The 27,937-nt window shown below is 36.5% G+C and overlaps 2 protein-coding genes across 6 annotated transcripts in view; one reads left to right on the plus strand and one right to left on the minus strand.

Annotated features, from left to right (window-relative positions):
- Window positions 1-952, minus strand: part of XPNPEP3 (X-prolyl aminopeptidase 3) — a 50,735-nt gene extending 49,783 nt beyond the window's left edge. For both annotated transcript variants that reach the window (XM_081058607.1, XM_081058608.1), the window contains exon 1: window positions 777-952. In XM_081058607.1, the coding sequence (XP_080914733.1) occupies window positions 777-840 (64 nt within the window). In that variant the 5' untranslated portion in view covers window positions 841-952. The remainder of the gene's footprint in view (window positions 1-776) is intronic.
- On the plus strand, window positions 486-27,903 carry ST13 (ST13 Hsp70 interacting protein). 4 transcript variants are annotated; one of them, XM_081058610.1, is made up of 13 exons: window positions 1,603-1,808; window positions 2,522-2,633; window positions 5,366-5,423; window positions 7,833-7,908; window positions 9,961-10,031; window positions 13,722-13,788; window positions 18,756-18,840; window positions 18,979-19,089; window positions 21,361-21,463; window positions 22,913-23,029; window positions 24,212-24,260; window positions 26,395-26,528; window positions 26,994-27,903. In XM_081058610.1, exons 3-13 carry the CDS (start codon window positions 5,367-5,369, stop codon window positions 27,120-27,122), a joined length of 999 nt encoding a protein of 332 aa, XP_080914736.1. In that variant the 5' UTR covers window positions 1,603-1,808; window positions 2,522-2,633; window position 5,366; the 3' UTR covers window positions 27,123-27,903. The 4 variants fall into 4 exon arrangements, with proteins under 4 accessions (XP_080914738.1, XP_080914735.1, XP_080914736.1 ...); XM_081058612.1 differs by lacking the exons at window positions 1,603-1,808; window positions 2,522-2,633 and adding an exon at window positions 486-765; XM_081058609.1 differs by lacking the exons at window positions 1,603-1,808; window positions 2,522-2,633 and adding an exon at window positions 1,043-1,577.
- Window positions 27,904-27,937: the final 34 nt, after the last annotated feature.

Consider the following 27,937-nt stretch of genomic DNA (forward strand, 5'->3'; position numbering starts at 1 on the left):
TCAATAATTCCAATTATGCCAACGTAAGAAACATATGCCAAGACATAGCTTTGATGTTAAGTACCATATGCTCTGGTTCACACGTTGGCCCCAAACACTGAAATGTGATCCAATGGCAGATCTACCTGCAACGTAGACGATTCAGCTTTCATCCATCAAGCTTTGTTTATCAGATTAATTGCCCGGGATAGAATACACCCTAAAAAAATAGGCTCCCTTATTCCTGGACTCTTTCATCTTGTCTTTACAATGGGGCTTTCAGACATAAAAAGCCCCAGGAGTGATTTCCAAACATTACCTCTTCTGAGAGGAACTGCTCAAAGGATTTGTGTTACTAAAACATGGTTCTTATGCATTCTGGACTCAGTTCTCAACTCTGAAAACACGAAAACAGGATTTCAGGTTAACCTCACAGAAACAAAAGCTAGTGGGTGTGTGAGACACGCTGTCACCTAATCAAGTGTGATAACTGACACAACTTCTGTGAGTCCCAGGAAGTTTGAAGACAGCCCCTCTGGGGGTGGCACACTCTCTCTGCAGCCATTTCAGCTTCCCCCGAATACCTCAACGGTAGAGAGAACCCAGGGCCCACCCTTCCCCAGGAGCAGCAGGTAAAGAAGCAATCCGACGAGCTCACAGAGGATTTGGGAGTGGCGGCCCCAGCAGAAGGGTCCGCCGAACCAGCGACCGCCTGAGACCAACGTGGATCCCTCTGGGGCGCCTCAGGCTTTTCAGAGAGCAAGCCCCGTAGGGGACACAGTGGAGGTGAGTCTGACCTGAGAGGCTGCGGGCACTTGCTATGGCGGGAAGCAGCTTAGTTGCTGAGAGTAACCACAGCATGATGGTCTCGCTCAGGCGTCAGGAAGCCAAGGAGGAAAAGGGCCGGAGAAGCCAGGGCCCCCGCAGGGCTGTGTCGCCAGGTTACCGGGCCAAGCGCCCCTCCCCTTCCGGTGGCGCCGGCCCCCGGGCTTTCCTCCCACGGTGGCGCAAAATGCTGACGTCACGCCGGAGCTGTGACCACGGCTCAGCCGGTTGGCCCTTTTGGCGTCATGACGTCACGTTCCACTTAATGTCACGCTCACAGAATATCTGATTCTAAGTGACACCCTGCGGGGGCTGATAGCTCCCGCCTCCTCTCAGGCACCATGTAGGTTGATCCCACCAGAGAACTGATTCAGACTTCAGGAGATCAGCGTGCGTGCAGCAGCAGGCAACGGCACGAACAGCCACACTTCTAGAAGGTTCTAGGCAGTGCGCAGGAGCAGAGGTGAAGAGAGCAGGAATGAACGGGCGAAGGACCCGGGGTCACGAGACCGTTGGTGGGCGGAGCCAGCGACTAGGGAGGTTCTAGTTTGTTCTGCCTCGCGGCAGCCGCCCCCTTCCACACGGTCACGCTGAGCTAGTGCCCAGGCCTGGAACCGGGCTGCAGCCTCCGCCGCGCCCGCCGCCTCGCGCCGCCTCCCGACCATGGACCCCCGCAAAGTGAGCGAGCTTCGGGCCTTCGTGAAAATGTGTAAGCAGGACCCGAGCGTCCTGCACACTGAAGAAATGCGCTTCCTGAGGGAGTGGGTGGAGAGGTGAGACCCGGGCCGGAAGACCGTTGGGGGCGGGAAGAGGGACACCCTGAGGGGAGCTAGGCCGGAGATGGCGCGGGGCGGAGGGGTGGGCGGCTTCGCGACGACGCCGGCGGAGTCGTCGCCGCGTGGTGGCTCGCTTTCTGGCTTGGAAAGGAAGGCGACTTCCAGGGGCTAATGGAGGCGGGGAAGGACGAGGCAGCGCTGGGTCCCTGCACCCTGAGGTCGCCAGGGGTGTGTCTTGGGCGAGATACAAATGCGGATGATTGCGGGGACTTGGGCGCCGGGAGCGGGGCGGGGGCAGCGCCACCCGACTTGGCGTTCGCGTGGGGTTGTTTTTCTTGAAATCTCTGGTGTCCTGCTTAGGTTGCAGTGACACGCGGCAGCTCTTTTACGTCCTATTTTTAAACAGTGTTGTGATAATAACTTATTTAATAAGTTATAATAAAAATCATAGCTGTATTTAATTCCCTTTAAACGTACAGCGTTTCTAACTGCGTAGAATTATTTTGGGGATCCCGTATACCTCGGTGGCAGCAGTGCCGTCACTCCAAACACGAAGAAAAATGATTTTTCAAGGACAGGGAGGTTTCCGTGGTCTAGTCTTACCTTTAACTCGAGTACTTCCCTACGTGCACGGAATTAATTAAATAGGCCTTGTGCCAGATGGTAGGAAACAGGATTAAGTACAGTTTATTTAGGGATGCAGAAGAACACAGAAATCAGTTTTGATATTTACGTGTAATAGAGGTTAATATTCCATACATTAAAGGGGAATTGAAGGTTGAAAGGAAATCTTCCCCGAGATGATTTTTAACAGTCACTACGATTGGTAGAGAATTTAAAGGAGATGACATACGAATTGCACCTTGTGGTGATAAATAGCGACAGTGCAGAGCAGTGTAACTCATGTGAGGTAACACCCTAAACGTTGATGTTTATTTTAGTGTTTTTATAGGGAAACGTGAACCCGTGATTACCAAACATTTGAAAGGATATTTCTTCCAACAAGCTTGTTCTCAGGGGTAAACTTCAGTTAACAATCTATCAACTGTGATGGTAAAATTTTTTCCTCTTAAGAAGTTTCTCAGTCCTTCCCTTCCTCATCAGTTTCCTATCTACACCCAGTTGTGTGTGTGTGTGTGTGTAAATGTGCCTGCGTGACTATAGCACAAAGTAGGTTGAATGGTTACCGACTTGAGAGGAGTGTGACTGGTCTTGTGTGATCCCGCATGAGGAAGGTCTGCACCAGCTCTACTTGGTAACTTAAAAGCCTGTACTGACAAGTCCAATTTGCAGTTTTTGGAGGGGAACTATTAATAGCGTGTTTTAAACCTTGGAGGCATTAAATGAAATTTTTGTAGCTATGAACGAGCATTACTTTCCGTAGTTAACTAGAATTTGGAATGTGAGAAACTCTAAATCCAGCTTATAACTAAACCTTCCTGTGTGTTCCTCCCAGATTTTAAATTTTTCTATTTTGGGGGGAACAACTTCTAGCTTGCAGAAAAATTGCAAGTGCAGTGCAAAGAACTTTTATCCTGAACTATTTTCAATATTGTTCCCCCAACACCAGAGTGTTGTATACAACAGAGTGTGTATTTCCTACAAACAAGCACAGTTCTCAATACAACCATCAAACTCAGGAAATGAATTACTGATGCATTAATCTAATTTAATCCTCCAAATCACATGTTGCATTTCATTGTCATGTCTCTTATTAATTCCCTTCATTCTGAAACATTTTTTTCAGTTTTTTTCCCCTGATTTTCATGGCCATGGCAGTTTAATTACTGGCCAGTTATTTTGTAGGATTTCCCTCAATTTGGGTCTGTCTGATTTTTCCTTAGGATTAGATTTAACTTAATACATTTCTTGGCAGGACTGTCACTTCCTGAAGCTTTAACATAAGTTAGACTGTTAGGACTGTGTTTGAATGTCACCCTGCATACATTCCTGGATGCTGCATTTTGAAACAGGAAAAACACAGCTTAAGAAGCCTTGTGTCTTCATTAAAATTTAACAGCAAAGAACTAGTATTTGATTACTGTGTTCTTTTGAAAAGTAGTTTTCCTGTAGAACAGAATTTTAAAGAATTCTCTGTTTATAGGCCTGTTCCTTATTATTAAATCATCTTGCTTTGCTGAATGCAAGCTAAGATGTTTTAAGTCGTGTAATGATTGATTGATTTACTTAACTGGTGTATGGGAGCCATTTTTCCTTATTAAAGATTCTAAGTAACTGAAGGTTTTTTTGTTTTGTTTTGTTTTTGTTTGTAACTATAACATTAAAAAGAATGGGAAAAGTGCACATTTATAAGAAATTCTAAATCTTGTTTTTTAATTACATTTGCTATTTTACGTTTATACTTTTGCTTCGTGTTGGCTTTGTCAAAAGATAACATTGAGAAGGCAAGCCGCAGGGTGGAAGGAAATACTTGCAACATGTAAAACTGACTGGGCTCATATGCAGAATATACAAAGAACACTTACCAATGAATATGATAGACAAACTAATAGAAAGCTGGACAAGAGTTGAACTTTACAAAAAAGGCTATTCAAGTGGCCAATAAATACATGTAAAGGGACTCAACTGCAGTGAGGTACCACTACTCACCTATCAAAATAGCTGATAATTTAAAAGATGGGCAGTAGCTAAGTGTTAGCCAATATGTGGAACAACTGGAATTCATATACACTGGTAATAGAAGTGTAAATTCGTAAAAGAAGAACCTAAGAAAACCAATATTCATTTAAATCCAATGTATGCGTACCCTATGTCCAGAAATTCCACCCAACTGAAATGAATGTAAGGTGGATATGATAACTAGTTATAAAGAATTGACACTTAAGTCTTTGTGACCTCTGGCTTTCACTATTGTAGAGTGCCCTTAATCCACTGGACATTTTAGTCATTGCAGTGTTGCGTGTAGCCCATACAATTCAGAGTCTGTCCCAAGTGGAGCATATAACACTTAATTTTTCAGTCTTTTTTCCTTGTTTTAAAGTTTTTTTGTATAGTAAATCCTCAATTAATGTCAATAGGTTCTGTGACTTTAAGCTAACCGCAAGAAATGAAACCAATTTTACCATAGGCTGATTGATAAAAACAAGAGTTACATTCCTACAAAATCCCATCATCGTTATAATGAAATGACATGAGGACCTGTATATAATTTATGGTGTTGCCCTGGAATATTTTGGGGGGAAAGGGCTTGCCAAGGCCAAGAGGAAGTACTGATGGATGAAGTTTAGAGGGGATAAGGAGAAAATCTATAATGTGAGGGGCATGTGAATATATAAGCAGGAAGAACCTTGTAGATCCCAATCAGAGGAAACAAACATTTTGAATTATTGTACGATGGCTTCATAATTATTTCCTAAACTGCCTTTTTAAATTTATTCTTACTAAAGGTCAAATGTGATGTTCGGATTTTAATATATCTACTGAATTCTAAATTAACAACTTGTTCATATTGTGTCATTGCATGTTTCTCTGTCTCTTTTCCTTTTCCTCTGGGAATGGGCACAGAGAAGCTCTATAATTATGTTTATTAGGCTTATTGAAGCAAGGAATGGGTTAGATTTTCATGAACCCATATGCTCAAAAGTAAAATTTTAAGCTGAAAAAAACTTATAATAATACAGAAGCATTCAAATTAATTGAATTTACTCTTAAAGGTTTGAAAAGGTAATCACCTAAATAATGTGTAATTTTTCAGCATAAATGTTGCTTGGCTTAGTGAATTTTACTTTTCTAAACAAATATCTTTTTTTCTCATCTTCCTCAAGCATGGGCGGTAAAATACCACCTGCTATTCATAAAACTAGATCAGAAGAAAATATCAAGGTAAGTTATGAATTTTATTTGTATGTTTAGTGATAAAGTACTACAAGGTTTCTTTGGAATGTTTTTCAATGGCTGCTCTCAAATCACTCCTGATTTCCCCCAAGATCACTTGGAAATAAGATCTTTGTAAAATTTCTACTTGGACATCAAATCCCTGGGATCTAATTGAAAAACTGGGGTTGAACATCAACTATGTTTTAGAATAAATGAGACTCAGGGCTATATGTGTGTTAGGTGCATGCCTTGTAGGTGGTAAGCTCTGTGATTGTGAGCACTTGTAGTCTGTAGTTTTCATCATTGTATGAGATTGGACAGCTAAGTTCGCGAACTCATCCTAGAAAAAGTGCTATACACCACTACTGAATATCACTACGGTCACCTTCGAAGTACTCCTCTTGGGAAGCTATGCACCGACTCCAGCACCTAGTCCACCCTTCAAAGCAATTTTGGAACTCTTTCTGGAATGGCCATCAGAGCTGTTGTCGTACTACACTTGATGTCCTGAATGTCATCAATGTGTCTTCCTTTTAATATTTCCTTTATCTTTGGGTAAAGAAAGAAGTCATTGGGGGCCAGATCAGGTGAGTAGGGAGGGTGTTCCAATACAGTTATTTGTTTACTGGCTAAAAACTCCCTCACAGACAGTGCCATGTGCGCTGGTGCATTGTTGTGAGGCAAGAGCCATGAATTGTCGAAAAGTTCAGGTCGTCTAACTTTTTCACGCAGCCTTTTCAGCACTTCCAAATGGTAAACTTGGTTAACTGTCCATTTGGTACAAATTCATAATGAAGGATCCCTCTGATACTAAAAAAGGTTAGCAACATCATTGCAACAAGTTCGCGAACTTAATTGTCAGACCTTTGTATGTTTAACATCTAGCACAGTGTGTTATATATGGTAGTAGTTTGTTAATATTTGCAAAGTAAATGAACAGATAGCCCAAATCAGTAATTGTCAGTTTTTGCCTACCCTGTCGCCTATGAGGGCTATTTTTGAGTGTGATTCATGGTGTTGGCTTTAGCATATTTGCCCAATTTGCTCCCTTCAGAATTTTTTCCCAAGTTTTCTGATTAGCTGTCTTAAATTAAGAAAATTTGCTGTTTTATTATTTAGAATTCTAGGGAAGTTTTATCTATTTGGATATGAAACTAAAAGTTATATCTTTGAACAAGTGAAATGAAAGAAGTTAAGCAAAAGCACCAAAAGTAGTTATTCTTTTTTTTAGATGAGTCATTTGTCAGAGTTTGTTAGTTTCTGAGCCCTAGATAGGATATTTTGCCATGTGATAAACATGTATGAAGACAAAATTATCTGCTAAAAAATTTTTTTAATAAAAATACTCTGATTCAGAATTATGACTAGTCTTTTTCTCAGTATATGCTAAAGCATCTATCACCTTGCACATGGTAGGGACTCAAGAAATATTTTGTAATAAGGTGGGACTCTGATTCAAATTTTTAAAAAGATGTTTTTATTAAAATATAGCTAACGTATACAATATTACATTAGTTTTAGGTGTACACCATGATTATTCAACATTTATATAGCTAAAGAAGTGATTACCATGATAAGTCCAGCAACCCTCTGATACCATACCACGCTGTCACAATATTATTGACTATATTCCCTGTGCTGTATATTACATCCCCATGACTCATTTATTTTATACCTGGAAATTTGTGATTCCAATTTTTAAGAGTAGCAACCTAAGTAACTGGTTATATAACTTATGATAAACTGTTGAATGAATAGATAGATCTAGGTAGGATGATCATGGTACATTCTCTAAGATAATCAGCATTGTTAAATGGAAAAGGCAAAGTGCAGAGTTGTCTTATAGAGAATGTCAAGAATGGGCTGTATAAACCACACTGGTTACTTATAGGACGGGAAGGAAATTTGGGTGTGTTCTTTAAAGTCTTTTTTATAGTCCCTTATTTGCAATTCCCAAACTCAAAAACTCTTGAAAATGGAAAGATTTTTAGTAAATTTGTTTGGCAGTAAAACATCTGAGCAACATAGGCTATTTATAGTCTTAATGCGACTTATTATGGATACTCAAACTTTATTTTCCTGAAATAGTAATGTGTTTGATTATGGAGAGTTGTGAACTGTAGTACCTGTTGAGGGTGTTACATGACACATGGTATATGCATCATATTAGCTTCCTAAACTCCAAAATATTTTAAATCCTGAAACTCATTGTCTAAAATGTTTGGATGAGTGACTGGACCTATATTTAACTTTAAAGGCAAAATGAAAACAAAACTAAAACTTGATTAGCAAAACAAAGGAAGCATACATGAAATACATGTGTATGTGAACCGTTTATATATAAATTGGTAAATTAGTATCAATACTGGGTGTGTTACTAAATACTGATAGTTTTGTTTGCCTTCCCTTTGCTAGGAAGAAAAAGCAGATAGTAAGAAGGCGGAGGAAAACATAAAGACAGATGAACCATCAAGTGAGGAAAGTGATCTAGGTGAGGAGATGGTAGTTTGTACCTGATAACATCGTAAGATCTGTGTTGATTTTTACTGATTTAGTGCTATCTATTAGAAACGTAATGTGAGCTACATGTGAAACTTACAATTTGCTAGTAGCCACATTTAAAAAATTAAACAGGTGAAATTAACTCAAATAATAAGCTAATAGTTAAAATATTAACAGTTTATCATGTCAATATGGAAAAATTGAGGTATTTTCCTTTTTTCATTCTAAGTTTTTCAAAATCCTGAGTGTATTTTTACACTTCTAGCCCATCTCAATGTAGATGCTACATTTTTGTTGGAAGAACTTGATCTGTATTCAGATTTCATGAAATTTGTAGTTGAAAATTTGAGTCACATACCCAAGTTCTAAACATATGTAGGTGAAAGTTTTCCAGTACCAAAAATTTATTTTCCTTGTTAATAAAACTGGTTCATTTTAGAAGAATTGATATCTATACCATCACTTTGGTGGGGTTTTCCTTATTTTTTTAATACTGCAAAACTGATAAGATAAATCTCTTCATAAATTTGGAAGTCTTTTGAGACTGGAATTATATACTCCAGTTATTAACTGGGCAATCTCTTAATGCACAGAACCTATCTTGCAATTTTTCAAATTTTGAGTCAATTGACTTGATATTAGAAAGGGCTTCTTTGGGGGCTTAATTAAGAAGATCTTTCACTTTTTATAAAATATCTTCTCTAGTTTTACAATTTTATAACAGTTTCCATAACTATAATTGTTTTTACCAAGTCTCCACCTAAAAGCACTTTAGTTTTTGTTCATGAATCAAGCTGTTTTATAATTAGAGAAAGCTACAACTTCAGTTTCTATTAAAAATAGATAAAATGTTTTGTTGGATGTTAATTCTGATTTCAGGTAGCATATTTTTCATTCTTTTCTTGACTGTTAAGAATAAACTTCTTATCAAATTCACTCTGTTTGCTAAAAATGTTTTCTAATGTGTATTGTTTTTTATATGCAGCAGTTGTTTTGTTGTAGCAGATTACAGTTGTCCATGAAATTTACGACAACCTCCTTCCAGTCTCTTTCTTTACTGTGTTGGTTAAAGTGTGCTAGCTTTGGGGCTTGGTTCTGTATCAGTAGTATGCCTTTATTTTAAAATTACAATACATATTGTTTTTTAAAACAAAAATAATTGTAATAAAATAAAATATTTCATCATGATCTACATCATAGTATCACTGTAACTTCTGCTATCTGCATAAAACGTTTTTAAAAAACAGTACAACACATTGGTATATTGAACAAGATATTTGAAAGGAATCAATTCAAACAAAATATTTGAAACTGAGTAAGTCAGCGGTGTGTCTGTGTGTACTACTAGACACTATGCACTTGCCGACATTGCCACTACAATCCAATAATAAATACTTACATAATGCAACAGTTGAAATGTAGTCTTAACCAAAACAATAAAGTTGTGTTTAATAGGGAACTATTTGACAATGCATCAGTTTAAATTAAATTAATGTAATATAAAATATTCAGTTCGTAAGTTGAACTAACCACAGTTCATTTGTTTTTGTTTTTTTTCCCCAAAACCCAAATTGCTCCCTTTGACTTTTTTGGGGTTTTTTTGTTTTTTTAATTTATATTGGGGAATAGTGTGTTTTCCTAGGACCCATTAGCTCCATGTCAAGTCATTTTCAATTTGTTGTGGGGGGCACAGCTCAGCTCCAAGTCACGTCGTCGTTTTCAATCTACTTGTGGAAGTCGCAGCTCAACCTCTAGTCATCTTTTTTTTTAAATCTAGTTGTGGAGGGTGCAGCTCACTGGCCCATGTGGGAATCGAACAGGCGACCTTGGTGTTATGAGCACTGCACTCTAACCACCTGGCAAACCGGCCACCCACTGGCAGCTCAGGTTCAAGCTCAAGGCCTTGTTTCTCACTGGCCCATGTGTTAGTCGAACCGGCGACCTTGATGTTACCAGCACTGTGCTCCAACCACTGAGCCAACCGGCCGCCCAGTTCATTAGTTTTTAATAGCCGTATGTATCATGTTCTTAACTTTGGCAGAAATTGACAATGAAGGTGTGATTGAACCAGACACTGATGCACCTCAAGAAATGGGAGATGAAAATGTAGAGGTAAGGCCGAAGGTTTAGTTTCTGCTTGTTGTAAGGAATGTGAAGGTCCTGCCTATTGCAGTGGTTTGTGACATAATTCTTCCAGGAGAAGTACATATTAAATCTTTCTCTGACTTACATCTTTTAGGAAAACATTTTATTTTACTACTAAAGATATTTGTGAAAATTTCTGTTATTTTTAATCATACTCTAACAATCTCTGAAATTCTTATTTTCTTTTTACCTGCCTTTTTTGTTGGCATCTGATCTGACTGCTCTTTAGACTATAGAGTTACCCTAATATTTATATCTACATATGGAGTTGTCTATTAATGGGATGTCTAATGCCAGATTGTTTTCCGAAATGGTTTTGTCACAACAGGGATGATACTGCCCTCAAGGTGGTGAAAATTGGGAGGGGGGGGGGCGTTGAAAAAAACGTAGATATTAAAATAGTGGTCTTCCACAGGGTCATAACACATTCACATATGTGCTGTATATCTGTGCTATTAAAATGGAGGGGCTGAGAATTAAGAAAAAGATGTCTGAAAAGGCTCTTTGGGGGTTGATGATGTAAAAAAGCTTGAGAAACGCTGTAATGTAATAGCAGCTTAGAAGGTTGGTCCATATCCTTACCAATACTTGATACTGTCAGATTTCATCTTTACTATCTTACTATTTGAAATGCTATGTCCTTTGTGGCTTTTAATTTGCATTTTCCTGATTTCTAATGATGAGCATATTTTAATGTTTATTAGTCATTCATGGGTATTTTTGAAGTCCTATTCTGACTTTTCCTGTTTTTTTTCTGGGTTGTCTTTTTCTGATTTTATATTTCATTTTATGTTCTGGATACTAACAATTTTGTTTTCTGTATGTGCCCCACATATTTCCTACTAATTGGTGGCTGGCTAGCCATAAACAATCTTTTGATACAGTTAAATTAATAATTCTTTTATGTATTATGCTTTATCATCTCAAGGTTATAATTGTAATATATTGCTTTCTCTTTCTGAAAAATGTATGCATTTACCTTTTAACCTTTAATCTACCTGTCAGCACCATTATTGAAGAATTCCTTTCTTCAACAATGTTTCTGTACATGTGTGGGTGTGTTTGGTGATCTCCTGTCCTCTATCTCCAATTTTTCTCATGTACTAATGACACATTGTCTTGCATAGCTTTATACTACATCTTATCTGGTAAGGCAAAGACCCAATATTTTAGGAGTATTTTGGCAGTTCTTGGCCCTTTGCTCTTCCATATACATTTTAGAAGCAAATTGTCAAGTCTCTTCCAAAAAATTAGGATTTTTTTTCCTATTAAAACTATGAAATCTAAATCAATTTAGGGAGAACATACATCTACTATTGAAACATACATCTATTGAACTCTCCATGAATGTGGTATCAAATTTTTAGGTCTTTTAGCATTTTCAATAACTTACTAACATTTTCTCCATAAAGATCTTGAGCATCTTTGAGAAGAGATTTAAGTACTTTTTGTCACTCTTTGAAAAAGGAATCTTTTTATTATGTATTCTGTTTATTGGTTGTGCTGTGTCACTTCATGGTGTCTGGATTTATACTACTTTTTATTTATCTTACTTGGGATATATTGAGCATCTTAAATTGTAGGTCGGTTCACTTTCTTTAGCTCTGGAACATTTTCAGCTAGTATCTCTTTCAAATATTGCCTCTTCCCCATTCTCTTCTACTGTCATTCTGGAGCCCTAGTTAGATACATATTAGACTCTTTCACTATTAAGTTCCATCTCTATCACTCTACTGAATCATGTATGCTTTCTTTGTTCCATTGACGTTTGAATTTGTAAAGTCCACTTGGCTAGTTATAAATCTTGCTCTTTACTCATTTGCAGAAGTTGCTTTTATTCTCTTAAACACATTAAATTCTTTGTTGAACTCTTTTTGCTGGTCTTATTCTTCTGTTATTTTTCCTGACTCTTGCTCATTAGGTTTGGAGTGTGTGTGTGTGTGTGTGTGTGTGTGTGTGTGTGTGTGTGTGTGTGTGTGTTATTTTAACTGAGTTCTTTGAAACTGCCCGTGGAAAGTTTTTGAGGCCTTGGTAGAAGGCATGTTCCTCCAAGGAGGAATATGTTTGCTTCCATCAAGATTTAGTTAGCTCTGCCAACTCAAGGATCACTTTAAATTCTCAGCATGGTTTTTTTGTTGTTTAACACTACGTATGTAATGTGAATTCTGCTGGAAAGGTTGACTTGTGATTATGAGTTTACAGAGGACATTTGTTTTCTTCTCTCTACTTGACTGTCCCTTTCTTGGGGATAGGTGTATTTTTGGTTTACCATTATGTTTGCAGGTACAGGCATTTGGGGTTCCAGATTTATTTTGCAGAGTGTCTGATTAGACAACATACATCTTTTCCTCTGAATCTAGACTTTGTTTCATGTGCCTGGCACTGCCTTCAAAAACAGAATTGCAAGGTCACCAGCTTTGACACCTGCCACACGTTGGAAGCAGATGGAGCTGGATTTCAGGCCTTCATTTGATCTTATTCCTTGAAGGTTTCTGTATTCTCAGGTCAAAGATGTCTTTCTAAAGGTGGTGTTAGACTTGTTCAGGGTATCATGGGCACCATGTTGCCATAAACCAAAGTTGGTGTCTTTTTTTTCTGTTTCTAATTACCCTGGCTTTGGAGGATGTCTTACTATCTGGTAAAGTGTTTGTTCTTTTGTTCTTTTTAAGAGTTTTTAAAGTTTGTCTGAAATTTGTAGGACTTTGTTAGAATTGCTTTGAATTTATTGAATAACTTGAGGATAGGTTGAAATATTCAAATTAATCTTTCTATGAACATGGTATGTATCTAGTGTTCTTTAATAGAATTTTCCTTTTCTTCCCATGAAAGTTCTGTGTGATCTTAGAATGGTATGTTGTTCTGTTAGATTTTATACTTGATTTTTGATGATGTGGAGCAACTTTGGATTTTTCTATATTGCTCTTGTTTCTGAGAACTTTATTGAATTGTTTTAGTAGATCTAATAACTTGTCTTTTTCTTTGGGTTTTCTAAGTAAATATAAATAAAGACAACTTGATATTTTCCTTCTGATTCTTAAACCTATCTAATTGTTTTCTTAATGAGTTAGCCAGCACCTCTGGAAATATTTTAAATTAGCCAATAATACTTTACACAGTTGTGGTGATAGAGTGGATTTTTTTCCCTTTTGTTAAATAAACTGCTTTTTAACTTTCCATTCTAGATATTTGTTTTAAGTTTTTGTTACTAATCATTGTGCTGTCAGCATCTTTTACAGTGTTTGTTCTGTCTAACAGATACTCAACAGTATTTGTTGAAACAAAAGGATGAGATATTCTCTGAAGATTCCAGTCTGAAAGGAGCTAGCTTTAGTTATTTCTTACGAGGAAGTAGAGTTTTAATATTTGTGAATAACTAGAATTTGGTAAGACAAGAGCAAAACAGTCTACTCAGGTTGTGATGGAGGGAAGCAAAGGTAATGTAGGGAGTAAAATTTATTGTTTCATATAAAAGATTAAATGTCATCCTTTGTTATTTCTTACTAATCAGGTATCATAATTACTCTCTTTGCTCCCTGGAGACTAGAGAAGAATCAGTGAAAACGGAGGTTGTGACTGCCCCATTTCTACCATGTCCAAATTGCTTTCTTCTGTTTGTTCTCTCTGCTACTTCTAAGTCTGCCTTGAATTTTCCCCTAGATAACCGAGGAGATGATGGATCAGGCAAATGATAAAAAAGGGGCTGCCATCGATGCCCTAAATGATGGTGAGTGATTCTTTTCCTTACTCTTCGCTACATTTCTGTGGTATTCTGAATATTCTCTTCTTTACTGCAGTACCTATTAAGTAGTGGGAAATGGGAAGGGAACTTAAATTTATTGACTCTCTTATACTGGAGAAGAAAGGGTCCTATTTTCCACCCACCCCTTAACCCATTGATGAGGAGGCTGAAATCTTGCAGGTATCAGTTACCTGCCTCAGGACATAGACAGATCCCGATGTGACTCAAACTCTGCTTTCCTGACTATGTCCTTGAATGTTTCTCACTGAGAAGAGGCTTTGAAAAGGTGAGGTTTTCAAGAAAAGCAGTGTGAGAACAGGGAACTTTTTCCACGTAACCTTGACAAATGACGTCGTGGGCATAAGGCTCCTGTTCTGGTCTGCACATTAGATCTCTGCAGAAAATCATAGCAGCCTGGGAGAGTGCTGAGAGTATTCAGTATGATGAAATCAGTTATTCACTTCGGCACTTACGCAAACCCCTTCGTAGCTGTGTGGTAGTGTGTCACAGTGCCATCGTTGAATAGATGCTGTCGTATAATGCTGATGTGCATTTGGACTTCATCCATAGACTTAGAAGATGACTAGTTTTATTTTTGAAAGAAAATATAGGTAGAAAAGGTATTTGCTTCCATTTTTTGTAATCCCACCACCTTCTTAGTTTAGGTCCTTATCATATGTTTATACTATTTCAATTGTCTTAATAGTTTGCCTCCCTGAGATGTCTGTTTCCTTTATTGCCTTCTGTTCACTTTCCCTAGAATATATTCTCACTTAGAACAGCTTTTTATTGTTAAACACACTCCCTTACTTATCACTTGCGACTAACTTTTTGCTTATATTTTGAAGATCGTCATAGCATCAGACTGCTAGAGTCAGATCCCATGTTTTGCTTTCCCAGCCTTGTCATCTTTTTGAATATTCACCTTCCTTTCCAGCCAGACTTTGCTGTCCTACAGTGTTTTTTTAACCTATGCTCTACTGCCTCTCTGTAAAGCTCTTGTTTACCTATTTCCGCTTTTAATTCATACCCATCAAGGGGTCCCAGCCACTTCTCTTCCTGACCATTCCTTTTCCACACTATAATCTATTCTTAATTTCCCTACCATCTAAGATTTATTTTGTGCCTTCTACATATCTAGCAATTTTACTACATTTTAATGTTTCATTAAGATTTTAATTATTAAAACCTCATACTACTCCCATTTTACAGATGAATGAATGAGAAAACCTGAGGGCTGAGAGAGGTTTCAGCTTGCTCACGATCTTCGTATGCCATACTGTCAAATCATGTAGTATTTTTGTCAGTTATTTTGGCATAGTGGATGTATTTTTAAAAATTCGTTTTCTTACTGACTAAGCAGTATTTAACAAAATGAAAATGAAGCTGCCACCACCACCTAAGTCACGTTCTTGTTTTTCCATATTTCTTTCCAAGCTATGTTTGTGTGTAAATTTAACCTAATTCCAATTTTAGAATATGTGCAATTTCATAGTATAATAAGGAGATAAAGGCATAAACACACGACTATTCTAAGCCAAGGATTATAGGTTCAGGCCTTACTTGGGTTTGGAGAGGCAGGAATATAAACACTGGACTTACAGAGCCACAGTGCCTGAGTTTGAATCCCAGCTCTGGCACTTGGTAGCTAGATAAAGTTAGAGAAGTTACTCTCTCTGCCTGGTTCTGTTTTCTCATTTGTAAAATAAGCATAATAGTACCTACCTAATAGAGTCATGAGGAATACATGTGTAATATGCTTAGAATAGTACCTGGTGCTATTCTTACTAAGGTACTGGTCTTAATATTAAGGTGTAAGTATTATTGCTTATTAAGTAAGACCTAAGTGTTTCCAGCTGTCACATTATTAGTAGTATTTGAATTACGCTTTTTCAGTTTAGTATATTTATTCAACAGATATTTATTGAAGGCTTATTGTGCTCCAAGCAGTGTTTTAGATGCTAGATATAGTGGCAAACAAAACAGACCCAAATTCTTTACCTCATGAACTGCATATATTACTGAGGAACAAAAATTAACAAATTCATAATATAACGTTAGGCGATAATAAGTGCAATGAAGACAAATATTGCTGAGTAAAGGGATAGTCAGTGATGGAAGCTATATTTTAGATGGGGTGGTCAGGAAAGCATCTGGCAAAGTGAAGAGAGCCAGCCACATGAAGAAGAGCTTTTGAGACAGAAGAACAAATACAGAGGCTAACTGGGAGAGCATGTGGGAGGATTACATATTCAAGGAATAGCGGGAAGGCCAGTGTAGCTGGCATGTGGTGAGTGAAGGGGTAAGAGCGGTGGAATTGAGATCAGGGAAGTGCCTGGGTGTGGGAGATGGGTGGTGGGGAAGTGCTGAGGACAGATAGGTCGATTGCTGAAGAACTTTGTAGATCATGCTAAGGACTTCGGATTTTATTCTTAAGGATGATGGGAAACCATTGAGGGTTTTTTGATTAGGGGAGTTCCATAGTGACATAAATTTGATTTTGAAAAAGATTATTCTTGCTACTTCATGTAGATCAGATTGGACGGTCAAATAAGGGTATGTTATTAGGTTGGTGCAAAAGTAATTGTGGTTCAAAAGATTAAAAATAATTGCAAAAACCCCAGTTATTTTTGCACCAACCTAATAGTTCATTGGAGATAACAAGCTATAAAACATGAGTTGATGTTTCAGACATATTAGGAAAGTTACCTGTGGGGTGGCAGGAGAGCCAGAGGAGTCTGGGAAGGCAGTGAGATGGTCGTGTAGGTCTTGTCCCTATGGAGGAGACATGGAAGGAAGGTTGTGTTGGAAAAATCTTCAACTACGGGTGTGTTTCTGAACGAGTCTTGGGAAAGCCACAGTTGCCCGTTAGAGGACCTGCACATCTCACAGTGCTGGGCTGGCCTTAGCATCCTTGTGCTCAGTCATTAGCTGGGAGCAGCTCATGAAGTGGAGTCCTGAGCACAGAAGATGGGATTCTCAATCAGTTACACTCCCCACAACAGATCGAAAGTGTATTTTCATGACCCCACAGAGGACAAGAAAGAAATTGAGTCTTATTTTGTAGTCCAGGTGGCTAATGATGGTGGCTTGGATTAAGGCAAAGTTTCCCAAACTCTGTTTATTACAGTGCCCTTAGTGTCTGGACTTCTTCACAGCCAAAAAATTTGCCTACGAGTTCATTCATAATATAGCTTTAGGTCCAAACAATTTAATGTGTCTGTCCTAACATTTTAGTGATTGTTTGAAAAAATAATTCATGCAGATTGAAAGAAAACATTTAATTTTTTTTTTAACCACGTTTGTTTTCTAATAAGCTGTGTATACATGTTGGCACTAAACATCTTCTCAAATCTTGGAATCTGATTGGATACTGCCACCCTCATTTCCTGTTCCACATCTATTTTTCTGCCGTTCTTTTTGTCAAAACTACTAAGAACAGTTTTTAAAAAACATCAAAAGGAATGTAGTGATCCATTGTTGAAACCGTGACCCGTGCTGAACCTGTCGCTTACAAACAAACTGTCCTGTGGCCCATTGGTACAGTGTGGGAACCTCGCTTGGGACAAGGGTGATAAGTGAAGAGTGATTAGGTTCTGGGTATATTTTGAAAGTAAAAAAAAGGATTTAGGCTTTAGATTGGGGAGTCCAATATAACTCCAAGGGTTTGGGCTTGAGGTAGATCAGTACAGGCATACCTTGGAGATAATTGCGGGTTGGATCCCAGAGCACCAGAATAAGAATGCATCGCAATAAAGTGAGTCGTAATCTTCCTGTTGGTGGACAGTCTTGCCCTCAGTTTGTAAAGAATGCAGCACTTGGGAAGCACAGTAAAGAGAAGCACAATAAAACGAGACATGCCTGTAGTTACCAAACAACAGCCTTCTGTTTTTGTAAAAATTTAATGGAACATAACCATACCCATTCATTTATGTATTATCTGTGGCTGCTTGCCCACTACAACAGCAGAGTCAAATAGCTGTGATGGTTATGGTATGCAGAGCCTGCCTACAATAATAATTGTATGGCCCTTGCTGAAAAGTTTGCCAATCTCTTAGACTAGACTAAATGGAAGAGACATTTATTTTAATTGGGAATATAGGGATGGGGTTGAGGGTGGGTGGATTTGGAGATGGGGTAGGAATTAAGAGTTTAAACATGGTAGGTGTGAGTTGCGTATTAGACATCCTAGTGTAATAACTTGTAACAGACATCTCTAGTAACTAGCAAAACTGAATATTTGACTGTTGTTCTACATGTTTCATGAGTTCTGTTATGGTCCTTTACACATTTACTGACTAGATAAATACTGGATAAATATTTTTTTGAAGTGAATTGTGGCATTTCTTTAAAATGCTATGTTTGTCTTGGCTCCCCATATTTTCTGTGTCCAAGAGTTAGACTTTGTGCAAAGAACTATTCTACTTCTGTAATATGTTTTATTTGTTGAATGACTTTACTGAATGAACTAACAAACAAAGGAGCAAACTGTGAATAGATTCAATAAATGAATTAAAATGTGGGTTATGGTGTTTTATGAGTTCTGCTTTTCTTGAATTTTTATACCATTCCTGTGAATTTAAATAATAAATTTTTGAAAATAAGCTCTGAATTTAATATGGATACATTTTTCTTTAATTTTATCCTTTTAACTTAGTGGATAAAAGAAAATTAATGAAATAAGATTGATTCATCCTTTCAGTTTTATCCATTTATGTTTTTCTGAATTAAAAATTAGTATGAGTCCGACTGAGAGTGTGGCATTGTCTCTGTCTTGAGTGATTTTCAGTATCAGTTTGATAAAGGTTTGCTTTGAAGAGCTAGTTTTGTATATTCAGAAACTGGTCTTTTTTAAATGAAGGTTTTTAAAGATTAATTGAATGAGAAATCAGCAATTTTTCTACATTTTTTTATCCTCTGGCTGTTTCTCAGTAACTTTTGTTTCACTTTAGGTGACCTACAGAGAGCCATTGACTTGTTCACAGATGCCATCAAGCTGAATCCTCGCTTGGCCATTCTGTATGCTAAAAGAGCCAGGTGAGAATAAAACAAAATAGCATCCCCTAGTGAATAAATCCTTTCTGCTTGTTTATTTAAATAGAATTGCTTCTGTGGCAGTCCCCAAAGTGTTGTTGTTTTATATGAATACTTTTTAATATCACACTTATTTTTTAGTGTCTTCATCAAATTACAGAAGCCAAATGCTGCCATCCGGGACTGTGACAGAGCTATTGAAATAAACCCTGATTCAGCTCAGCCATACAAGTGGCGAGGGAAAGCACATAGGTAAATAATGGAATTTGTTTATTTTTAGAATTCTGTTCTTAAATCTGATGTTTTAAAAAGTTTTCTAAGAAAAACCAAAATTGCCAAAGGATTTAATTTCAAAGTAATAAGTATATATGCTTAATATGAAGAATTGAGAGAATATTGTAAGGAACAAATAAGAAAGTAAAAATTCTTTCACTGCTTCTATTCAGATAAACCACTGTTAAGGTTTTTAACCACGTTTAGCCAGATCTAAAGAAAGGATTTTTCTCAAAATTATCTCCAAGAAAAGAGAGTGGCTTTTGTTGACTAAACTCACAAATAGTCAGGAGGCTTTGTCTAGAAATGAATGACAAAGATTTATTAAAGGGTTTCGGGGTTTGCAAACCAGAAACACAACTAAGCAGTACCTAGAGTGTTCTGAAGGAGAAAGAGAAGCTGAGGGTTCTTAGAGTAAAAAGTACATTCTTAAGAAGAACCAGTTCTACATTGGTAGCTTCTGGGTTGGTCCAAGATGGTAATCTCCAGATGTCCTCTGGTCTAAACAGCAGAGCATTTTCTTCTTGAGGTCATTCTGAAGGTTTGATGTATATCCAGGCATTAATGCACAATGCAATGATGTGTGTCCAGGTATTGACGCAGGACAGGAAATTTCAGAAGTTTAAGTTCATGGAATCAGTTAAAACAATTATAATCATTTCCTTATACCTCAGCCCACTTGAAATTAATAATTTAGAAGATTGACCAAAGTGACGCCATTTTATTTCTTCACTCTGTTCCTCACCTAGTATCAGTGTCCTTACAAATTTTCTCTTTATTTTCAGACTTTCTCTTTGTAACTTAACATTAAACAACCAATATATTATAGAAGAAGGAATTCACTAGCCTCAAACTACATCAATCAATGCTAAGTCACCTGAATAATTAGACAAAGGGGAAAATAAAGGGGTGAATTTAACCCAAATTAGTAATCATTCCTGCAAGCAAAACTTAATGTTGTACAAATGGGTATTTGTAGCTTGGGGATGAAATGTCCAATGACATTAACATCTTATGTGGAATGAAAAGATGCTGTCCTTCAAGTATGGGTGGAGATGAAGATGGATATACTTAGGACAACTGTGTTTAGGTAACTCAAAAAAGTAGCTCCAGTGATTATGAAGACACACGTCAAAGATATAGGTGAAAGGTTGGAATAGAATGTATTAATGCTCTGTTGGTACAGGAGAGCTCATACATTGTCGTTGATTTTCTTGAGACCCCCCGTAGTAAGTAGTTGAGCGTTTCCATGCCTTTTGGTACAACAACATGAGCTCATCTTGTACTTTGCTTGTTCTAGACTTGGAACAAACCATTTCTTCAGGAAACCATAGTTTATTTTAGTGGGGATAGTATTTATATAAAGTTTGGCCACTAGATGTTATTGCTTCTGGGATATCATTACTTATGTCATTTCAATGGACAGAGTTAGAAAAAAAAATTTTAAATAATGATTTTAAGGCAAAATGGAAATTTTGAGTTTATACGATATTTTTAATTAAAATTCAACATTAAATATTTTCCCTTTTATTTTGTCTTATTGATACTATTCTCTTACAGTCAAAATCTTTGTCCCTATTATATTTACCTACTTTGTTATCATACCATATATATAAAATTGTTTCAAAAGCATACTTCAAAGATAATATACTCTATAAAACTTAAAAAAATTTTTAAAATCTTTTTTCAGTTCTTATATCCCACTTAAGATATACTATCAAAATACTGTTTTAAGTTACTTGCATAAATTTTTTCTGTGTGGTTTATGTTGTCAGTGTGATAAACAGTTAGCCTTCTCTTTATTTCTGTTTGCATTCAGGTGTAGAGTTTACTTTGTTTCTGTCCTTTCTAATTTAATTTTCTTCAAGTATGTAAAGCGTTTTCATGTTTACAGAGTCAAAACTGAGTTAATAGGTATACCCAGAGAAGTCTCATTTCCATAGATATCCCCCTGCTTCATTCTTACCTACCCACACCAACCTTTAGTTTCTGATTTATCCTTACTTTTTTTTTCAAATAAAATGTGTATACATGTATTGTTTTCTCTTACATAGAAGGTAGCATGTTAAATATACACCATGTTAATTGTTCTTGAAGTTTTTAAACATTTTTCAGTAGAAGATGAGGTTTATAGTTAACCATAATGGAAATTTAAGCTCTTGTCAAATTTTTATAAAGTGGGTCATAGGAATTGAATTAGTTCGTGAATGTGTGTAAAAGGCTCCTAAAGTGAGTTTAAATCTGTTTCAGACTTCTGGGCCATTGGGAAGAATCAGCCCACGATCTTGCCCTTGCATGTAAATTGGATTATGATGACGATGCTAGTGCAATGCTGAAAGAAGTTCAACCAAGGGTATGTTCAAGTAGAGAAAGGGAAAGCCACACTCTAATGCTCCATAGCTGTAGCATTTAGCCCTGGTAGTAACTTACCTGCAAAACAGATGCAAAGAAACAAACATTTAGAAATTGTGATCTGTAATCACTGAAGTTTGTGGTCAACTCAGGACATCTCAGGCATGAATGCTTTCGTTTTTCATGCTGTATTATAGCAAGTTCAGTTACTTTGTTTCCAAGTCTCCAGAATCATGACCGAAAAAGAAATGAAGAGGGCATTAATTTCACAGTAAAGAACGAAATAGAAAATCTATAAAACGTGACCCAAGATTGAATCCGGTCTGTCCTTATTTATCATAGGTGTATACAACCACTGTATAACACATGAGTGAGGGGGTGTTTCTGCATTCCTGGTGCGCGTTTACTTGGCCCTGCAGATGCGGTGGCGGGACACCTGGAACCGCGGCTTCCTGGGTCCTTCCGCTTGGGTGAGGGTGGGACGGAGAGGGACATCTTTCTTGTGAGCGTATTTATTATTTTCAACCACAATTCTGTCACCATTGCCTTGTATGGGCCTTAGCTTATTAAATTGGTATCTACTCCTTCAAAACAAACACAAATGAGGACCCCGTGGAAGTTAACAAGTTTCAACCTTTTTAAAATGATAATATTGAATACAAAATTATTCAGAATAAAGATATATTCTGGTATAAAATAATTTCTGTCTAAAATAGTTAAAAGTTTCAGTACAATGGTAAATCCTTCAGCTTTGTGGTAAGTTACACTACAAAGAATTTATTCCCAACGGTTTTAAGATAGTGCAAATTTTAATTTACTTTAACTTACCTACTACTATCAGAGATTCATTTGGTTTTATTCTCATATCAGTGCTAACTCGGCAAGGTTTTTGAGTGAGATATTCTAGAACATGAGGTTCTTAAAAAATCATAAGCTAAAGTAATGGTTGAATATGGCTCTCTCACATTTACTTTATTCTCTGAGTAAATAATAGATTCCAAATGTTTGTCATGGATGATGTTCTAGTGTCTGGTACATTTATTTTCTCTCTTAATCCTATGTCAGTTCCATAACACATTTCTGGTCTCCTACCCCTCATTGTATGGATGAGGAAACTTAGACTGGTATAGACAAGTAACTGGTATATATGTTCCTAGTCTCTACCTTCCAATGGTAGGTATCAGACAGGAACTGTCATGCAATTTTAAACTTCATTGTAATGCATCTAACTTCAAATCCCAGGCTCTTTCCTGTTTCACAGTGGACTTGTTAAAGCCTGAGTTACGTTAGGTCTTTTTCTGTCAGTTAAATCTAACTCAATATTTAGAACTGTGTCTTGAATTAAACTTTTCTCTACAAAGAAAAGTAGTTCTTTAACAAAACTGTAGATTTGTGTTGATTGTATTCCACTTTCTGAGAGAACATTTTTCTGTGGCTCTTTTTATGCTAGGCTCAGAAAATTGCAGAACATCGGAGAAAGTATGAGCGGAAACGTGAAGAGCGAGAGATCAAAGAAAGAATGGAAAGGGTTAAGAAGGCCCGGGAAGAACATGAGAGAGCCCAGAGGGTAAAGTTTCTATAGCTAAACCATTAAAGGGAAATAGAGTAGATTAGACCTTTTAGGATTTCATTCTGATTCCTGGCTCTTACTCCTGGATGCCATTTTGTAGGATAATGACAAAGGGAGTTTTCCTTCCCTTTATTATCTCTAATTTCTGGGCATACTTTTAGTCTTTAAATTCATAAGTGATGTTACATTCCACCAATTTATATGTTTGTGTCCTCCTAAAATCAGGAATTTTTTCTGGTCAAGTAACAAAAATTGGGCAGTATTATTTGTTTTCTTTAGGATGCTTGCCTTGATTTGTTAAATTTTGTGATTCCTCCTATTCCAGACGTGGAGTCATAGTTATTTAAAATTGACTCGCACTATTTATTTTTCGTTACAAAGCCATATTATATAAAATATAGAAAAAAAGTTATCCATAATTTATCCACAATATTGTTGCTGTTCTTAAGGTTTCTCCTACTTTTTTTCTTATTAGCTTCTTTTGTTGATGGTATCAGTTTTCATCTACTTCTGACGTTGAATAAAAGGACATAAAGCTGAATTAAATCATAACACTACATCCTAATTTTTTGTCATTTAATATTTTTAAGCATCATGCTTGATTTTGGGGATTCTAGTTTATATTTTTATGTTTATATATCTTGATGATATATGACTGGTTATAAGTGAACTTTATGCATATTTCCTTTCATTTTGTCTTTAAAAAAATAGCAAAAAACAAATCAGTAAATCTCCAGTTGTATTTGTTATTGAGTTGTGTAGGGAAAGTATAGAAAAGATGAACCTGGGAAGTAAAAGTAATGGCAGTTTTAGTAATCTAACCAACCATGTGCTTTCATTTTGTAATTTAGAAATAGTAAGATTTAGTTTTCATAAGCATGGACAGATATCAATACTGGAAATTGCTTTCCATGTTTTTTTGTTTGTTTTTTTCCCCCTCCCAAGTAAAAATAAAACAAGTACTTAGAATCATTATCAAAAGTAATGCTCATTGAGAATCCAATTGGAAATTTGGAGGGGGGTCATGTTGGGGTATATCCTTTAGTTCATTATTTCCATTTGAAATTTATCATTCTTGTAAGTCCTGTAACTAGCTTATTTTACAATTTTTTTCATGGTTTTGCATGGACAGGTGACTTTTTCCCTCCCTGTTAAATAAATTTTTTTTCTCTATTAAAGGAGGAAGAAGCCAGACGACAATCAGGAGCTCAGTATGGCTCTTTTCCAGGTATTTTTAAAGAAAAATTAAACCTGTTAGTATTGCAAATAATTGGAGAATATTCTGATATGTTTATTATATTTAATACTGTTAGTCCCTGGGGCACTGAAGAAATTTTAGATTGTTAGCCTTTAGAAAATTTTATTCCGTTGATATTCTTGAGATACTAGGTAAAAACACTGTGTGGAATTAAGCACAAAAAAATGCTTTGAGTCCTGTGTAAAAATAATACACATTCTTCCCTATACAATACAGATGGAAGAGTAAAAAGGGCACTCAGAGAATAATTTTTTAATATTTTCTGAATGAGGTAGCATATAATTTATAAAAAGACCAGGAAGAGATCTTTTTAAATTTATTCTAATGGGAATCAGCTACTTCCAGCTGTTTAATAATAACCAGCTTTCTCTTAAGGGTTTATAGAGGCAGCTACATACTACTTAACGCTTATATCCCATTGGTTAAAACTTGTTGCATGGTCAGAGGCTACAAAATGTAGCCTGTATACTGAAAGGTCATATGACAAGCAACTGAAAAGAAAGAACGTATATTGGGGATGATGTGGAGTTTAAGAAAAAGGCAAGAAAATAAATTTTAGCTCATGTCAGGTACCTTTGTTTTAGAAAATCACCACGAATGTGGACTAGTAATGGAAGATCATTTTTTGTTACATAGATTTTATTACCTAGATTTGACAAGCAGACAGATTAACTTGTTACCTTGGGCTAGTAATTGTTTTGTGGGTAGAAACTAGTTTTTCAAAGTCAGTAGAAGCAGCAAGAGAAGCTAGAAGTTGTTTTCAGACCTCTTAGATCTCCCTAATCTGTGATTGTTATTTATGGGCATGTTCAAACTATTGAGCCAGGTGGAGATGACTTTGTAATCCATGTTTCTTTTTAATGGTTTTGCTATAGTGACCCTTGATCTGTAGAATACATTGTTACCTGTATTTCCCTTTAGGATGCCCCTTATTGGCATAATTGTTGTTTCAGAATATCTCCAGTGGACATAAAAGTTTATGGTAGTGAAAAACTGGGTAGAAAATAATTTGGGTTTATAATCTAAAAACATGCTGGGAGAATTACATCCTTTTTGCAAGAGTGTTGTTCTCAGTATGAAAAAGGAACACCAGGAGTGCTTGTTAAAAATGGAGATTTTCCATTTCACTTTCAGAAATTTTGATTCTATCTGGGGTGGAGATAAAAATCCATAGCTTTTTGTTACAAGCATTCTGTGTTGTTCTTGAAGGAAAAACTGTCCTAGAAGAGTATAGTTTTTTTGTGTGTGTTTTTTTTTAAGAAAAAGAATAAAGTCTTATGAATTAACTTTAAATTGAAACAGAGAAATAATATTAAAAAATGGGAAGATAAATACGACCAGGATGATTTATTAGACTTTAATTTTGTAATTTCAAAGGACTGTTATCTTTTTATTTTAAGGTAAAATTAGTTTTTTTAACAATTTTATTGCTAGGAAAAATACTGAATCCAGAAGGTAGCAAAGTCTGATTTACAGCCTTATTTTTTAAGAGAAAATTTGAAAGTAAAAGTTGTATATTGTTACATCCAGTTAGAATGTTCAGACTATTTTGTGTTTAGTAGCACCCTTGTTCTTTGTGTGTGCACATGTATGTTATTTTAATCAGTCGTGTCAACGTAAGAAACATCCAAACCTGTAGAGAATTTTTATAAGAGTTTATTTGAGCCAAAACTGACGACAGAAAGATCTCAGATGCTCTGGAGAATGATAGTTTTACAGTTTCTTTTGAGCATTTGGAATTAACTAGGGAACCATAAGGAAGATTACATGGAAGTGGGGGAAAGCAAGGCAGGGATTGGGTGATTGGATTATGGGAGAGTTAAGATATTGTGCTCTGTTGAGGGTGATTCCACTTACTACAAAGATATGTTAACCTAGATGCACAAAAACAATGGGCAGGGCTTGCTTAAGGCAAAGATGAACCTTTTGGTAAAGAGGTTATATAACTGAGGTGGGACTGTGCCATTAGAAATTTATGACCAGATCACCTTGTGAGGTTGCTTTCTGTAGAACCCCTTTTTCATCCACAGTAGAAAATAGTATACTATCAGATTACTTGGGTATTCGTTTGGTGTCTGTACAGTTTTTTCATTTATTTTTGCAGGTGGCTTTCCTGGGGGAATGCCTGGTAATTTTCCTGGAGGAATGCCTGGAATGGGAGGGGGCATGCCTGGAATGGCAGGAATGCCTGGGCTCAGTGAAATTCTTAGTGATCCAGAGGTTCTTGCAGCCATGCAGGTAAGATTTGAAAAAACAAGTTTTTTGAACTTTATACAACTAAGGCATTTCTTACATAATTTTGTAGAGACAAAAGTTACTGTGTTGGCCATGTTTTATTGATCTGAATTACCAAATAGCTATTTACACACCTGTGACGTTCATTTTCTTTTTAAAAAATGAATAGCTTTTCAAAAATTGGTTTGTAGGAAATACTTGGTAATCTTGGTAATTATATCCAGTAGTCCTTTTCTTTGTATCAAAATTGTATATGCTTTTTTCCATTAGTTAAAGTGAAATAATTGAATTTGACTTTGAAGTACACATTAATAATATTTATGCTTCAGGGACTTGCCCAAATCCCAGTTAACTTAGCCACAACAAAGTTAGAGGTATAAATGAAGAGGTGGGGTTTAAGATAATAAACTTGTTGACCCATAGAACACTTTTTTAAATGCTAAAATAAAAACCCTCCTTGCTTTGCAGGATCCAGAAGTTATGGTGGCCTTCCAGGATGTGGCCCAGAACCCAGCAAATATGTCAAAATATCAGAGCAACCCAAAGGTTATGAATCTCATCAGTAAATTGTCGGCCAAATTTGGAGGTCAAGCGTAATGCCCTTTTGACAAATAAAGCCCTTGCTGAAGGAAAAGCAACGTAGATCACCCAGTGGATGTCGCAATAATACAAACCAGTGTACCTCTGACCTTCTCATGAAGAAAGCTGGGGTGCTTTGAAGAGAATCCCTACCCCTCTGCCCCAAATGCAGCTGTAACATTTTACAGTGCTTTGCCATAGGGTATTTGTTCAGATAATGTTTTCCTACTAGAAATTACAAACTTTAAACACTTTTAAACCTTAAAAATATTTAAAAACAAATTAAAAGGGTATGTAAACCCTACATTTTTCTTTAATCATTTCAGTGTTTTCCTTTGAATTAATTGGGCAAAGAATATTCTTTAGTATGGAAGATTTATTGCTCAGTTTGAGTGAAATACAGGTTTATTAGTGGGAGGTAAATATAAGATTTAAATAGATAAAATTTTAGTTGGATATATGGTTACTGAGGCATTTTGATTTCTTTTTAAATGCTTTATTTAAAAAAAAATGATTTATTTCAATAAAACTACTGGGACCACCAGTATTGCAGTAGGACCTGGGTAGGGACTGAAAGAGTTGTAGAGTTGTTGGCGTTATGAAAGATTCATTGGCAGGGTGGCAGCAACCTTACTACATTTTATATAACATGTACCCTTTGCAGATGTATTTAAATCTTACACTGTGGTGAAGGGATGGTTTTTATAATGCAGTGGAGTTGGATTACGTCGCTCTCTGTTCTTGTCTGATACATAAAATAAATGTTTCATATTATTTCCTTGCAGGGGAAATAAGGGAATACTTTTCTTTTTATATTTCTATATTTTAAATTA

The sequence above is a fragment of the Rhinolophus hipposideros genome (genome assembly GCF_964194185.1).
Source record: "Rhinolophus hipposideros genome assembly, chromosome: 9".
Lineage (NCBI taxonomy): Eukaryota > Metazoa > Chordata > Mammalia > Chiroptera > Rhinolophidae > Rhinolophus > Rhinolophus hipposideros.